The following is a 17877-nucleotide window of genomic DNA, read 5'->3' as shown; positions in this document are numbered from 1 at the left end:
CTATTTGATTTTATAGTATCAACAATACATCAACTTTTCTGATGAAAATTGCCAATTGGCTCTAACTTAAATTGTACTTTCCTCTCCCATAAGAGTGAGTGAAGGGTGAGATTGTGTGTTTAAAATTACATAATGCATATGTAACTTATCAATAATAATTAAAAAAAATTCTAGTTTCTTTAATTAATTGATATTAATAAACAACAGTCATATAAAACATTTCTAGTAAAGAATCATAAAAGAAAAAAAAATCATTTCGTTTTGCAATTGATATTAATAAGAATAATTATATAAAACATGTGGGTTCCAGTTAGCTCAATTGATAAAATTTTTACTAGTTAAATAAGAGATCTGGAGTTCAATCCTCGCCTGTACCAAAAATCGATTGGCATCTTAGACTCTTAGTTTGATAATAAAGAGCGGACACTAGAGAGAGAGAGAGAGAGAGAGAGAGAGAGAGAGAGATGGGGGTATTTTAGGATTGAGAATTTTTTTTTTTTTCAGGATGGGGGCATTTTCGGGATTTAGTAATTAGTAAAGGGTGTTTTAGTCATTACAAAATAAAATATTCCAAACAGCAAAATATTTAGTTAGGGTTTAATGATAGGGGGTATTTGCTCATTTTTAGAATATAAGGGGGAAGTTTCTTAGTTTCAATTAAAGTTTAAGGTTGGGGTTGAGGGGGGGACAACCATAAACATAAAGAGGGAAAGTGTTTATCCCATTTTACTTTTAAGTGTTTTTTGGTATGGCTCTAAATCACAAGCATACATACTCTATATTTTTCGTAATTGGATTTTGAGAAAATGTAAGAAAAGAAAATAGTTTGAACTCATGAAGTATGGATTATTTGCCATTTAGGAAAATAATCTCTCTTAGGTAAATGAGTAATTATATAATATCCAACTAAATTGTATGCCGTGTAAACATGTTTATAGTTTTCATTGTTTTTTGCGTAGGCTTTTTTTTTTTTTTGATAGGTTTTTGCGTAGGCTTTGAGTCTTTCACTAATGCACTATTTTCTGATAAAGTTGTTTCATAAATTTCAAATATTTTACAACACAGTTCAAAGAGTACATGACATAATCCAAATAACTTGCTCAGAGTACATCCAACACGACAATGTTTTGGGGGAAATAAAAAGTAAAACAAGCTAGTAAAGACAACAGATAGTTTGGATAATTCGCAACCCTAGAATTGCAATTGTGACTCTGACAACATGAATGTGTGGCAGATTCCTTCAAAATGCCTGAAAGAATGAAAAAGACAGCAAGATTAGACCCTATTAGTTTGGCAGAATTAAGCATTAATAAATGTTAATGATAAAAGACAAAGTGGAAACAGGAAAAATGATATAATTTACGCTTATATTATATACACAAATATATGTGAATTAATTAGGAATAGAACGACCAAGTTAATAGTATCATGTTCCCCAACATGTCAAATGGAAACCCCCAACTCGAACTTGCTTTAAGGTTAACTTTGATGGTGCTATTTTCAAAGAGGAGAATATGGCAGGACTAAAAGTGGTGATATGCGATGAGAAGGGTCAAGTTATAGCTGCAATGGCTGAGAAGGTATCACTTCTAAACTCTATGGCTGTCGTGGAAGCTCTAGCAGCAGTTAAGGTTGTTACTTTTGCTCAGGATATTGGTCTCTCTTCCGTCATTGTGGAAGGAGACTTGGAGATCATTATCAATTCTTTGAAGAGTGACCATGTATCTTTTGCTGCTTATGATCATCTGATTGAAAAAGCGAAGGCCATTGCAGGTTCCTTTGCTGTTTGTAATTTTTTGTATGTTTAAAGGTAGGGTAATTTTGCTGCTCATCATATTGCTAAATGTGTTACTAGTTTTTGGTGTGAATGGAGCATGTTCTTCCACATTTTAATGCTATAATCTTAGCCAATTTGGCTATTCCTTAGCAATAAAGATACAGTCTTTTTCTCCACACAAAAAAAAAAAGAAGAAAAAAAAAGAGGTTAATATTATTATTATTATTTATTTTGTTTGAGAAAGAAACAGGTTAATATTATGGTAGTAGTACTCAGCAAGAAATAAAAATATTGTCGTAGTAAATTATTAATAATTTCCTTAAACCACTTTTTTTTTTTACACCCCAATAATCTTGCTGAAGGCTTAAACCATGGGCCCATTTGGTTTCAAAAAGATTCTGAGCAATAGAGATAGGTTTAAGTAGAAGACAGCCCAAAAGGAAACTATTGGGCAAGCCTACAAAATGGTCATAAAATAAGTAACTGATGTCCCAACTAAGATTAACATAATTGGAGTACCGTACGAGTCACCAAACTTAAATGGCCCATATATGAACAGTATCTAAAGGCTAAAGGTATTGAGGCCTTTTACTGTTTTGCAAACTCTAAGGACCTCCAACAACTATATATATATATATATATATATATATATATATATATATATATATATATTCATAAAGTAGAACTCATCCTCAGGTGCTAGCAACAAGAGAGAGGGTGCTCCATGGAGTATCGCCAGTGGCTCCATGCCGCACTGCCTACCGGAGTGGCCTAGCCTGGTGTGTGTGTACACACACACACACACATATAGGTGCAATACTAAGCTAAATTATATACTAAGCCTGGGTTTGTTAAGAACTACCTGATTAACTTATTTTTCTATTATTTAAATTAAATTTCATGATTAATTTTTTAATCTCTTCACAAATATATGATAATAATTAATAACTAAGTTAGAGTTAAGATTATATTATTTAAGTTAACTAATTAAATAGAAAAATTTTGTTCATTAAGTTAAAAAAATTAGATTCACCAACTTTGTATGGCTAGAAATTATGAAATGGATTAATTAGTTTAATAAAAAAATAATAAATTATACCTTCATATATTATAAACTTATTTCCAACCTTAGATAATCTAATCTCAAGTCTATAAACGTATATTTTATGCATGTATACATACAGATATACAATATGCATTATTATCAAATTGAGCTCATGTACTTATGAGCTCGCTCACTTCTACATTTAAAAAAAAAAAATTGATTTGTTTAATAATTTAACTTAAACCTGAATTTACAATTGACTCTTGTTTTATGAATAAATGAATATAACAGAAACACCAATTGTTGACGGAAGAATATCCGGATGTCATCATAAGAGTAAAGATTTATAGCCCATGCTGGAAGCATGTGTGGTGGATCAAGCTATTCTAGCAGCATGGACTATAAAAAAAGATGGCATATATATAGTTTATTTGGTTTTTTTTTTGTTAAAAATGTGTTAAAGTATGATTAAATTTTAACGAATAAGATTTTAAAAACGGTACATGAACAAAATAAGTAAAACAACTAAACGAAAAAGCCAACAAATTGTAATTAATATGTGAGAGAGAGAAGACCTTAGCAGTTGGCAGGAGGGGTGATATTGCACTTGGCAGGAAGTCCCATGGCAAGATTAGGATCAATCCCAAGAGCAGGCAAAACCATTGAGTTCTTATAAGAACACAGGCATGGCAAGTCAGCTCCAGAGAGAGCCTTGCAACACTCGGTTGTTGGATCAACTGGGTTGGGCTGAGTCACTGCTGGCTTGCAGGCTGCAAGTCCATTATCATCCATCTTACACAAGGTCACTGCACTCGACCTTTCAACCAACAAAACCACCAATATTAACATCACCAACTTCTTTCCCATCCCCATGCTTAATATTATATTCCTACAACAAACTTAATTAGTCACTTCACTACGTACTCACAATATTCAAGGTGATACAAATGATTCAATTATATAGAGAATGGAGTGTATGATTATGAACCATATGTTTGGTGCCCGTGAATGATAATTGGCTGCATTAGGGGGCCACTGACTCACGGGTGCTTCTTGGTCTATTAGTTTATACTGAAAAAATGAAGACATGCATTGGCCATTGGTTGTGTAGATTTTAGATAATGGACACTTTTTGCCGAGATGGCACTCACCACTCTTCAAAACCACTCATAATTTCACAAATGAGTAAATTGTAAAAGGATTTTATTAATGTGTGCCCAATGTACATAATAATTAATTATTTTTTATAATATTTTTTAAAAAATTGAAAAAGTATTGACAACTTTTTCGGTTCTTGAAAAAATGTTTTCAAAAATAAATAGTTTAATATGTGTCTTAGGGCACACATTAACAAGACTCATTGTAAAATTGTGAGAATGGGTGTGTCTGTAATCCTATCGTTTTTGTACTCTAGCTGTTTGTGTGGCCTGAAGTAACATGCAGAAGTAAAGTGGCCTTTTATTGGATTTCAACTTTGAAGGAATAATTAGGTTTGTCGTTTTTATGTTGGTTCAATAATGTAAGGAGTATGGTCTTTTTTTGTAATGCTTAATTGGAAAAGTTGGACGTTCACGAGATTGGTTCTTATCTTTCTTCTGTTGAACAGCACGAAGAAGTATTGTCACTATATTCAATTCATTCTCAAATCTCAATCCGCCCACAGACAGACATTTTCATATCTAATCTTTTGGCGATGTATGTACGTAGTATGTGTTTTCATTGTTATTACTCTTTTCTTTTTAATAGTAATTTTTGCATATAGCTTTTACCATAGTTGTTGCCTCTTAGGTAAATAAATAGCATGCAGTATCACTAGTTGCAGTTCTAGGAATTGTTTTGAGGGTAGTCATTAAGAAACTTAAATTATACAAAATCTAATAAAAAGAGACATATATTGATAGGAAAAAAAAAACACACGCAAACAATTAGAATCTTACAATTTCCTTTTACGAATTTTCTTATTTTGAATTCATTACATAATTTAACTTTTTATTAAATTTAATTCATAAATTTTGTTTATGTAATTTTCCATAATGTCTGATATGTTGGACTAGGGCCGGCCCTAGGCCTAGGCCATTTAGGCTATGGCCTAAGGCCCCCCCGACATAAAAAGGCTATTGGGCGGCAATTTTTTTTTTTAATTAAAGAAAAAGTGAGTTAGGTGTATATTTTATCCCAATCTTAAAAAGGCCTAAAATATTAGAGTTATGCTAGTATATTACAAGTTTTATTACATAGGTTGATGTCACCAATGAAGTAATTTAATACTCATTTATTATTTTGTTGAAGTGTCACCTTATTGTCATATTAATTTGTAAGTTTTTTATAGTAAAATTTGTGATAAGTTTAACATTTTCTTCAAAAAAAAAAAAACTGTGTATGAAAAATGCTAAAGCTAATACAAATTTTAGGAAAAAAAAAATTTACAAATTGATGTGACAGGAATATGATTGATGTTACTTGAATAATATAATAAAATGAATGTTTGAGTAACTTTTCTTTTATTGGTGATATGCCAATTTGTAAAACCTATATAATAATAATTATTAGCTCACTTTAGGTGAATTAGTTGTATTAATAAGTAAGAATTAATAATGGATCTGAAATTAAATAAATATTATTTAAGTGATATTTTTGATGTAAAAAGGCCCCTATAAAATTCTTGCCTTAGTGGCAGATTGTTACTGGTTGTTGTTATTAGGGCAAAAAAGTAATCTTAGTTTTAGGTTCAAATTTGAACTAATAACAACTAACCATCTATGGTTTGTTATAACAATATTGTGGACATAACACCTTTCTTATTTTTATGTACAAAACGTATCAAAATAGGTAGAGATTGAATATAGTCATATTGACTGTGGGCATCTAGATTCCCATGAACAGTACTATATCATGAACAAGCTCTGTTATAATGGGACACATCACACATCCCTTGAAACAGACACATAGATTATTGTTACCGAAGGATTCAAAAATTATCCACCAAGCATTATCCGTTCAATCAGTGTAGACTTTTTTTTTTTTTTTGAGCGAAATGCGATAGAAATTTCATTGAAAGGTAAGTAATTAGTGTACAGGTATTACTAGATAACTCTAGAGTTGGGGGTCAATAACAAGTAGACAAAACTGTGATGTCCCACAGAAAGTAAAACTGACCAAATACATAAAAAAACAGTGGCAGGATTCATTCCGACACTCTTTCCGCTGCATTTTGGAGGATTCAGGTCAGATGAAATACTTAAAGTATTGCACTTGATACAATTATAATTAATGGTTGAGATTAAAAGTTTAAAAAATAATTTTCAATTTCAACAGTTAAATAAAATATATTAAAAAAGAGTCAAAAAGTTAAAATTAAAAAGTAAAAAATATAAAAATATTTGTGATAGAAAGTGGATGAATTGTATCAAGTGCAATAAATAGTTTATTGCACCTGATCTTAATCCGGATACTCCTCCAGCAGGCCCATTGAGCTGTAAAAAATGTACTTGGGGTGTACCTGTATCTGCTCAAAATAGAACCTATTCCTGGCATTCCATATCATCCAAGCCGTGATTGCCCACTTTTCCAACTCAGATGAGCAAAGCTTCTGCTGCAACGTTTTGAACAGAAGGAACAAATCACCGGCTTCATTGCTGCACTTTTGGATTGTACCTTATCGAATCTTCAAATCAAGGAAGAGTTCAAAATTTCGTTTTCACGAGTGATCAATTTATTTTTTGGATACATGCTTGACAAGATGCTAGAATAAATTTTGGATACATGCTCGACAAGATGCTTAAGCGGTCTCACAATTATTAACTTCAAGATCCATCATCCAAAAAACACCCAAAACAAATTTGAAGGCGATTTCAGAAACATACCCAACGGCCAAATCCCAGTTACTTGACACGTATGTTGGATCAAAACCAATCAATACAAAATAAATTATCAACAACAACAAAAGCAAGAAACCTTCTTTGGGTTCTTGGTAAAACCGATGAAACTGAATTGTAATAAAACAAAATTTTATGCATCATATTGTCGTTTTTTTGCTTCTAGACAAAATGAAACACTAACCTCAATGGAGCAGAGGGCAATTCCTCTTCAATGGAGCAGAGGACAAAATGAAACACTAACTTCAATGGAGTATGTCATTACAAAAGAATTTGTTTCTCATATCCTAAAAAGTAACAACCAAATCTATTTTAATCTTCAGGAAACACAAAGGAGCAGATGGCAATTCCCTTTCCTGCCCCTCATTCTTGTGATGACAAAATTGTGTGGGCCTCCTCCCCTTCAGGCTCCTTCAAGCCATAAAATGCCTATTGTATTGCTAAAGATGACCATAACCAACCCCTAACTTTCACTGGATTTGGAAGCTTGACACACTGCCTAAAATCCAAACTTTCATTTGGAAGTGTTTCTTGCACAGTATCCCTACTAAGGAAATTCTTAAGGAGAGAGGTTTAACTGAGGATGTCCATTGCCAAATCTGTAACAGTGGCAGGGAAAACGTCCTCCATGTTCTCAGAGATTGCTCATATGCTAGGCCTTTTGGAAAAGAACTCCAATTTGTTCTGAGATGCATGCATGATTTTTTTAGCCTCGACTTGTGTCGATGGTTGGAAAATAATTCTAGCTCATCTTTTCGAAAGGATGCCACTCTTCCCTGGAATCTGCAAGTGATTAATGTCAGATGGAATAAACCTGGTGTTGGGTGGTAGAAGTGGTACAAGTTCATAGTTAGTAAAATACGGTATGCATGTATAGTATGACAGTGGCGGTTACAGGAATTTTTCTCATGATGTTCCTTAAGAAGTTCATTTGAAATATTAATAAAATTATTAATTATTGTTATTATTAATTTTGAGAGAGTTTTAACCTATAGCATCTGCTCTTGATGATAGTTTTTTATCATCAGACCAAGACACTAATCAGTTTTTGGTGTAGGCGGGAATTGAACCCCAGATCTCTTATACAACCATTAGAAATTTTACCAGTTAAGCTAATTAGAACCTATTAATTATTGTTATTTAGTTGTTTCATTAATTTGTTTTTCTTTTATAAACTATAATCTGTTATATTGTTGTTTCATTAATTATAAAATTATTAATTGTTGTTTAGCCTAACATAATTTAATTTGTTTGTCTTTTATAATGTATTGGTTAATTAAATTATTTATTATTGTTTATTAGTTATTTCATTATTTTTTTACTAACTATTAGCACACACCCTATAATTTAATTTTGTCTTTTATTGGTAAGTTATTACCTCTGCCCTGGATGCCTTTACTTCCTCCAATTCAAATATCCCACCCGCCTTATGCCTTTACTGCAAATTACCAAAAAGACCTATATACACCAACATTTTTAAATTCAATCTTATATATAAAATTAAAGTATTCCATTTATTAAATTCAATCTTATATATAAAACTAGAGTATTCAGTTCTCAAAAAAAAAAAAAAAAATTTAAGTATTATATTTGTTAAATAAAAAAAACTACATGTGGAGGGTGAAGACACCACTTCACATGAAGTACTTCACCTAACAATAATTCCCTATCACCTACACACCTTTCACTTTACCAATTTCATTTTACTCTTACAGTCCTACTTCTGCACTTATGACTTATCCTTCCGTCACACTAGCAGTTATCCTCACCTATCAAATACCCATCCTTTTGTTGCTGTCCATGATACTTTCCATTTGAGTCTTGAAGAAAAGAAAGAAGATGAATATGAGTGCTCTAGCTTATTGAGGATTTAGCAGGCTATGACGAGAGTAAGAGGAGGGTGAAAACAAAATGGAAAGTGAAGCAGAGGTGAAGGTATGATGGAGGAAAAAAATGAGAAATATTTATCTGGGTTCTTTGTTCAAGTTTGAGAGGGTTCCTAATTTTGCTTGAGGGTGTTCCTAATTTTTTTTTAAGTGTAAACAAATAGTTTTTTTTTTAAAATTATATATATATATATATATATATATATTTTTTTTCCAGGTCAGGGTGTTCTTGGAAACACCCTAAGCTTAATGTGGTGCTGCCACTATACTATGGTAAATATACGAATGTGTATATTTCGGCAATTTAAAAAAATACATTTTAAAAATTCGGCATAAAAATATGAAAACGGAGAAAAAGAACGTACATGTATAAGACTTGTATGATATGTTTATTCATGAGCATATTTATTAAAAATACGGATTCATTTGCAAATAAATCCGTTAAACATATATTAAAATTAAATCATGAACAAGTAAAAATATATTTATTCAATAATAAGTAAATAATATAATATAATAAACTTTTTTTACTTTTTTTTTTTACGTCTTTTTGCCTTTCCATCCTTGATATACCAATTTTGAAATTTTTACTATTCCAACCAGTCCAAGGTTTCCAGTGCTAAAACTACGAGCTATTCATTGTATATTAAACAAAATATTTAATAAAGAAAATAAAATACATTGATTATTTTATGCCAAAAATACATTAAATTGGGAGAAAGAACTTGCTAGTGTATTGTTAGACATGGCGAAACGGGCGAGTCAATCTGGTTTGCGGGTCAAAATGGGTCATTTTTAAATAGGTCAATCGGGTTGCGGGTCGGGTCGGGTTGACCCGTATTTTTCAAACAATTTTTTTTTTCAATTACAAAATTAAATCAATGACAACTTGTTTAGAGAGAATGAATAAAATCAATTAAGTAATGATGAATTGCACTTAATGCCACTTGTTAATATCCTTCCAATTCTGACAGTTTTAAGCATAACAAAAATTATTTATAATCATAAATTCATGATGAAAAAAGTCTTCAATATTAATAGTTCACTGTCAAAATGCATATAATTACAAATTTACATATTCAAAAAGAGATAGATCTTAAAATAAACAAAACAAGTAAGCCAACAAAGTAGCAAGTTATCGGTCTTCTTAAGTGCACATGTTCCTGTTGCATTTAAAATAATAGTAAAGTTAGATTACTTAGAAAAATAAACTAAACAAAAAAATATTTAAAAATAAACATAACATATAAAGTAAAGAAGAATAAGTAAATATTTTATAAAAATTACACCTCAATCTCAATCTACTCAACGTTGGTAGCAGATTCAGCATTGCAAATATTCATACTTGCAAATTGTAGCTCAAGTTGGCCAATTTCATCAGCATCTTCATCTACAATACAATATTTTAATATAACTTAATGTACCATGAAAGCAAATCAACAAAGAATTAAAATTGTATAATTATGACTATAAAAAAATTTAAATTACCTTCAAATCCATATAGCCAACTTTTAGTACACAACGTAGTTTCCACATTCTCAGGTAAAAGACGTGATCGATACGGAGTAATAATTTTTTTCTCAGTTCTAAAACTTGATTCAAAAGCAACAATGATTATCGGAATGCTCATGAGATCCTGTGCCATTAAAGAGAGCTCTGGAATGATATATATATATATATTTATATATATATATATATATATATATATATATATATATTTATATATTTTGAATGGTTGTGAGACAGCCAGAGGCCCAGAGCTTTGTCAATGTCATTGTGTGATGTGTAACGTGTTGGACACTTAGACGGACCTGTTGGTGGAAGCCTTGTAAGGTGTGTTGTGATTTGTCAATTGTCATGTTATGACAATTGCTTCAATTTTTTATTAGTTTATAATTTTATATGAACTAGTTTTGATACTTAGGTGCTCTACGCACCTAGTATCAGGACATAATTTAAATTTTTTTTTTTAGCGAATTTTTTTAACGGGTCGGATCACGGGTTATTCGGGTCGGGTCGGGTTGACCCGCAAAAAATCAGGTCAGGTCACGGGTCAATCCGTTTTTGCTTCGGGTCAAAAAATCGGGTTCAAATCAGGTATTTTTTGGGTCGGGTTAGAAAATTCTGACCCGTATTGCCATGTCTATGTATTGTGTAGAGACATCCGGTGTCTGAGGCACAAATGTGATAATTTCTAGTTTCCAAGGAATAAAAGAGTAGGGGTAAAACTGCCGAAGCTTGTAGGTTCACTTTTGAGTATTTGCAATTATTGGGACTCTTTCTAAACATTTATCTTTTCTATTTTATAGCAAATAAAAGTTAGACGTTATCAATATAGCGAGAATTGTACTTTTCATTTGAAAATAGCATGTATATATCCGTACAATTGAAAGGAAAGCATCATATTGGAATTTTTTTTTTCAAAAAAAAAAATTTGACGGATGTACTTGTATTGTATGTGTAACATACGCGTATTTACTAACTAGGGTACAAGCTCAATACGGGATTAAACTGTTAAAGGCTAAATCAAGACTCCAATGAGTAGTGGATTAAAGGCTTTTGCTGTAATTAATATTTGGCTTTCTTCCGAATAGGGGTGTGCATGGGTTAGATTAGATTAGGTTGAGGAGTTTATGGTGAGTTAAAAAAAAAATCTAACTCAACCTAACTCATCATAAGGGTCAAACCCAACCCAACCTATGTGGATTGGGATGGGTCCAATTGGACCCATGAGTTGGACAGTTTTTATTTTTTAATTACTATTATTATTATTAAATTAAGCATTAGAACACCACCGCTACAAATAAGAGTAAATTTATAACCAAATAATCATGAGTATAACTGTGAGCACAAGTGCTCGTGATGTGGTTTCATCCTCGCAATTGGGAAGTATGCTTTGGCCTAGGGTAAACCATGGCGGAGGGTGTAAATGGAGTTGCTACCTAGTTTAAGTCTAGGAACCAAAAATATAGTGTCCTTTTGTAGAAGGACTGATTTTATACTAGAACACGTGTCCGAAGTTTATGTATGGGGATGGGAGTGCATGACTTACCTCACTGCTATGCAACCAATGCATGTTCATGTGAGTGCATGACTTACCTCGCTGCTATGCATTAATGCATGTTCATATTCATATGCATGTTCATGGTATTCAAACAAATCAAAACCCTAATAGCCATAAAAGAGATAACACAAACAAAACAAAATAAAACAAAATAGAGAAACAGAGACCTGGGGTGTGAAAACCAAGTTAAACAAAGATTAAAACATATAAACAAGACAAGGGAAAAGCAAATAGGAGTGAGTTAGGGTTTCTAGGTAAAAGTATGCGTGCGCATACATAGGGCATGCGTGCATATCCCAACTATATGCGTACTCCGAGTATGTGTACACATGCAAGAATCATGCTCACACAGACACACCCAAAACCCTAATCCAGAAACTTAGAACCAAAAACTTAGAAAACAGAAAATTTAACAACCTAACATGCTTAGAACACAAACACAAAGTAAACCTATACTAAACAAACATATAAAAGAAAATAAAACGCATATATAAACACAAAATCAAAAGAAAAGCAAAGAAAAGCGAAGAGCTAAAGTTAGAAACTTTACCTTAACACTAGAACTTTCTAGAGCTTGATTTTGATTGTTCCCCCCAAGTCAATCTATTCACAAATCAAAGACAGATAAGTAAACTTCAAAGATCAAGATCAGAAAATGTTGTAATCAAATAAAATTTGACTTGAGGATGTTTTGTGAAAAACTCTCTTTGATTACTATTTTCTAGTGAATCTTATGTGTTTTACTACTAGAATTTGTTCCCCTTGAAAATGTACCATTTATGACTTGATATAGTCGAAAAATAGGGGTTTAGGGCGGCTCCCAGATGATGTGGGATTTGTTCCAAACCAAATTTAAATGCCAAAAACTTTTCCTTTCATAGTTTCTAGAACTCTAGTACATGCAGACATGTGTATGCGTACACATGCATGAAGCATGTGTTGCAGATCTTAAGGATGCGTACGCATACACAACAAATCTTGAGCATGTGTGCGCATATGTGTGTATGCGTATGTATGCCCTAGAGTTTTCGTGGCCTTTCTTTTTCAAAAATAGTTTATTTGGTCCAAAAATAAGTTATATTTTCCATAAACTTTCCTCAAGTCAATTTTCATCTGATGAGGCCCTAAACAAATCCTGGGCATTAGAATTCTTATATCACTAGGGAACGAGAGCTCGAGTCATAAGGGGTACAAAATGCAGTGTTTACAATAATACCAAACAAACACAAACTATATGATAAAAACTTAGGGTTTGAGTTTTATTTAGGAAGAGAGACAAAAAAACTAAATAACAAAATTATATAATTTATTTTTTAATTATTAAAATATATTAAATATAGGTGGGTCAAGTCAGGTTAGGCAGATTGTAAATCTCATGACCAGAACCCAACTCGACCCATTGTTAAAAAAAAAAAAAAACATTTCTTGACCAAACACAACCCACAAAAAACCGACCTAACCCAGTGGGTTGGGTTGGGTTGGGCCAGTTTTGGCGAATTGGCAGGTTTGCTACACGCCCCTATTTCTAGACTTCTAGTGTAGATGCAGAACTCTAGGCTCTAAGGGATGGGCTAAAGTAATGCGTTATCCTAACATTTTGGCCATGGAGATTGAAATTGATGTTAAAGTTGTGTTTAATTGGATTTCTAACGAGTAAAATTGTAATTTATATTATGCCTCTCTTATTATGGATTGCAGGCCAAATTTTCCAAGTGAAGAAGAATCAGTGCTACCATAAAGCTAATAAATGCACAGATTCCTTGGCTAGGAAATAATCAACAATTCACCATGACTTTGTTATTTTTTGAGTCCGCCTGTGGATTTTGCATGCTTTTATTTTGAATTTTTGTTTGTACTATGAGAAAAGAACATCTGTTGGTGCTGATTAGTTTATGAAAGTCATATTTTACGCCAAAAAAATCTATTTTAATCCTTATTTTGATTTATATATCCCTACAATCCGGAGCATAACACTTGCCATCTCACTGCAAACACAAACTACTCCTAAATCATAGCAAGTATCAACCTCTAATTAATAGTCCCTTTTAGAGCCAACTAAGAGGCAAAAGAGAAACCTTGTCCATATCTTTGCACAACATGCTTGCCCAGCTCATCCGATCGTATATGGGAACTTACATTAAAAAGCAGCAAAAGTTGCAATCCCATTGGGAAAAGTTGGAATTCAATTGGGAAATGCATCTTACAACAAGGGAACAAATCACTTTAGCATTATTTTTAGTTTTTTGCTGAATAATTCACTTTAGCATTAGAACCTTAGTAAATGGTTCGCATGCATCAAAAACTCCACCACCGATCCTCTTTGAACATTTTCAATGCATCAGGACCCACTAAATATTCTTCCATCTTTGCTAGTTTAGCAAATGTGTCCAATAGATTATTGAAACGTGGATAAGCATTGGTTCCTGAAGTGATTAAAGTGATCAATGATGGACGGTATAGCTAAGATTACCGTTGCTTTTCCACCCCCTCTTTATTCATCCTGTTCTTTTCACTTGACGTATTTTCAAAAAAGGTAATTATCGTATCTTTGTTTTGTTAAACAACATTATGTGCATTATCAGTTTACTTCTTTTCTCCTTAAATTTAGTGTGGCATGCAGAAAGGGCATGATGATGCACACTATGCTACTTAAATAATTGATATCGCTTGACAACAATTCCTTTCAGATGGTTTTCTTGGAAGTTTTACTTAATTTGAAACGTATTACAAATTTAGGAAGCATTGAATTTGAGTCACATTTAATTTTTATATTGTTAAGAGCCTTGTAAACTTAGAACTAAGTGGCATTCCTAGATTCTTCCAGTAATCAAGGTTTAAATCAGCCTTTTCCCTTATCAAAAAAAAAATCAACCTTTTCCACCTGTTGCAGTTAAAATTAATTTTTATTTTACCATTCTATTCTCATCCTAATACTCGTTTAAATGGATTTGTGTGGTTTACGTACCTTGATTTTAAATGTCACGTATTTTATATATGGATTGAATGTTATGGAATTTAGAGGGAATACTTTTTTCTAATTTATCACTTTATAGGCATCCTTTGTATTGCTTTATGTCTATGATATGAACTTTACATTCCCTCCTCCACTATCTACTTATAAAAACTTAAAATAAAAGTTTCCAATACAAATATAAATGAACTATTCAAGGGAATTGGTAAAAAGTGACTCAATTGTAGTAAATGTTTCGAATCATACATTTACTAAAGTAAAGCAAGGTTTAAGTAATGGAAAAGAGATTCCTAACAATGTTTAGTCCAAAAATGTTGGGGGAGAGACAAGGAGTGTGTTTGAAGAAAGCATGAGAGAAAGAGCATGGAATGAACACTGGGCATTTCCGTTTGACTCTGTGAATCAACCTTTTAGCTGCACTATATATAGGCCTTATCACTCTTCACATTTCATTTCATTCAGCAACAACCAACTTACCTCTCATCTCATTGTCCCTTACTTTGCTATATTTCTTGCTCAATTCTCTCCATGGCTTCCGTTCAGGTGCTCTCTCTCTCTCTCTCTTTTTCAAGCTCTCAATTTATGAGTCTCTCTTAACTAGAATTTCGTTGATAGTTAATTAAAGGTTTCTTTCTTAGGAAACCAATTGTAAAGTTGGACTAATAAACTTCTTTCATTTTTGTAATTGATAAGCATATTTTTGTGTAAGAAGGCTAGCATAAGCTCTGCGTAACATACTTGTTTATGTAGTAGTTTAGCAAAGGCTATAAAGAAAGGATGTATCTGGACTTACATGGAACAAACATAATTTGTTTAGTAAGTCTCGGCAATTTCATCAAAGAAGATCTTGGAACCATCTATTCTACCGTGCATGCAACAAGAAAGTAACGATTAGAAGCGATAACAAGAATACAAGATCAATACACCATCTAGTCTACAGACTCTACACACAAAATTTGGCGCTAATTTTTTTTACTTTAATAATCACTATATATACATACATACATACATACATATATATATATATATATATATATATATATATATAAATTAGAATTGTAATTTAACATCTCTCTCTCTCTCTCTCTCTAAGTTCCCTGAAAGAGATTGATAAAGCTTTAAATGTTGTTTCTGGATTCCGGTCATAATTTATCCTGAAAGGGGTACCTAATTTTGTTGAAACCCATTAATATAGTCCTTGAAAGTAATTTTAGTTTCAAAAAGTGTAGTAAGCCTTTTTTTTCATAATTATTGAAATGATAAATTATTAATGGTAAATAATGACGTTGTGTCAATGATGAATTCCTGCACATAAATTAATATATTTTATTAACTCAATAGTTATGAAAAGGAAAAAAAAAAAAAAAACTCATAATTATGAATATGTTATGAAAAATATTGTGTTTAAACTTTAAAGCATTACTCTTTGGGTCTATACATTTTATAATCGAATACTTTTAGGACCCATGTTGTGCTTGGGATGAATTAGACACTTTCTTTTGTGCCCAATTGAAAAAGATACATCTACTTTAATTTAAATGTAGAACATATAAAAAGAAAGGCTATTTCATATGCTATTTCAAAAAGCCACATAACTTGTATAAGACATCGATCCGAAGTAGATGCCCTCAATTACTTAACCAAAAAGGTTTTAAAAAAAAACAGGAAACCATTATTGAAATCATTGCGTACCATGTTGCATAATCAGGGTGTAACTCTTACAACATATTCAATTCTCTAAAATATCGTGCACATGATATTTGATCCCGACCTTCATTTTAAAGCACTTTTTGGATTCTTACGAGAGTGAAATATATTATGCATCAATATATATCTTCTCAAAAACTCTTCAGGAGGAATGTTCTCAATGATATATACTTCATTGCAAAACTTGAAAGTCATCATTTAGCTATATCAGTTTAGAAAAATGTAACCAATGTCTAATACATATTCATTGAGCAAAAGATTTGAATGATACACAGACGTGATCCAAAGTTTTCAGACATATATCTCCATAAAATATATGAACTTTGCATTGACCATTATTACTCTTCCTAACAGATTGTATGACCTGGTGATATTGCAGGCTGATGATGCAAAAGTCTCAGAGGTGACAAACCAAACAGAAGAAACAAAAAAGGAGTGTTGCGGTGGTTGTGACAAAAAGTTGCCCACCACAGAGGCAGTTAGTACACCAACTGAATCCGAGAAAGTTGAACCTAAAGAAGCAGTGTTGACCGATGAAGAAGATTATAAACTAGCTGAAGAAGAGCATGAAGAGGATAATAAAGCAGCAATGTTTCCAACTGATGATGAAGATTTAAAATTGACAGATGACATTGAACATGAAGGTCACGTCGAAGAAGATGATGAGATTGACGATTAAAAAGACCAAAAACCAAAAAGATGTTTGATTGATGTGTAGGGTGTGTGTGTGTGTTTGATGGTAGTCTTGAAGTTTATAGGTGCGTGCAAGTGGAAATAAAGGTTCGTTAGAATCTCTGTATTTGCTACATGGTGTTGCATGCTTAAGCATTTATATCGTACTACTGGTTAAGTTAATTACTTGATTTTCTAAAGAAAGTGGTTTGTATTCAATGTTGTGAAGGTCCTGAGAGACAATTCTGTGTATTTTTTCTTCTGCAATGTGTGGAAAGGTGTGTTTTTATGGGTATTTTGTGGCAAATGTCGATTTTCTTGCTTAATCGAGTCAATTTACATTATACTAAATTGTTAACTGCTTTGTAGTTTTTGCAATTTTTTTTTATTATGCATTGTTCCTAGATCTTGTAAAAGCCCTGTCTAAATTGTGGCCCGTTGGGCTTCTTTTATTTTGCTTGAAGCCCCCAATCCATCTCATCTCTTATCTTGAGTTTTGTCTACGGATGATGATGAGCCGGTTCCCCCCTCATTTATTATAATAATTGAAATATGTATAAAAAAATAAAATAAAACCATTAATATTAGGCATTGACTATTTAATATATATGTTTTGTATAATCTATATATCTATATTATTATTATTATTATTATATATAACCGAAACTTCTGAAACTCATAATTTTCCACGTCAGCACAATATTTAAATAAAATTATTATTTTTAGTTCAAATTTAGCCAAAAGTAAAACTCTATCTCTCTAATAAGTCTAACTTAAACTTAAACTCATTATTATCATTTTTTTTAAATAAAATTATTTTTGTTTAATCAAAACTTAACAAAAAGTGAAACTCTATCTCTCTAACAAGTCCAACTTAAAC

The 17877-nt window shown here is 32.0% G+C and overlaps 1 protein-coding gene and 1 long non-coding RNA gene across 2 annotated transcripts; one reads left to right on the top strand and one right to left on the bottom strand.

Moving 5' to 3' along the window:
- Positions 1–1018: 1018 nt before the first annotated feature.
- LOC142619275 (uncharacterized) lies at positions 1019–3864 on the bottom strand. Its single transcript, XR_012841476.1, has 2 exons — positions 3398–3864; positions 1019–1249 (listed from the first exon to the last, which is right to left on the bottom strand). It is a non-coding gene; the product is annotated as an uncharacterized LOC142619275 (long non-coding RNA).
- Positions 3865–14916: 11052 nt separating this feature from the next.
- On the top strand, positions 14917–17292 carry LOC142619992 (uncharacterized). Its single transcript, XM_075793422.1, has 2 exons — positions 14917–15161; positions 16705–17292. Exons 1-2 carry the CDS (start codon positions 15147–15149, stop codon positions 17002–17004), a joined length of 315 nt encoding a protein of 104 aa, XP_075649537.1. The 5' UTR covers positions 14917–15146; the 3' UTR covers positions 17005–17292.
- Positions 17293–17877: the final 585 nt, after the last annotated feature.

This window comes from Castanea sativa, chromosome 12 (assembly GCF_040712315.1).
Source record: "Castanea sativa cultivar Marrone di Chiusa Pesio chromosome 12, ASM4071231v1".
NCBI classification, from domain to species: domain Eukaryota; kingdom Viridiplantae; phylum Streptophyta; class Magnoliopsida; order Fagales; family Fagaceae; genus Castanea; species Castanea sativa.
Note: the sequence above shows the minus strand (reverse complement) of the source record. Positions and strands in the feature narration are given on the sequence as shown.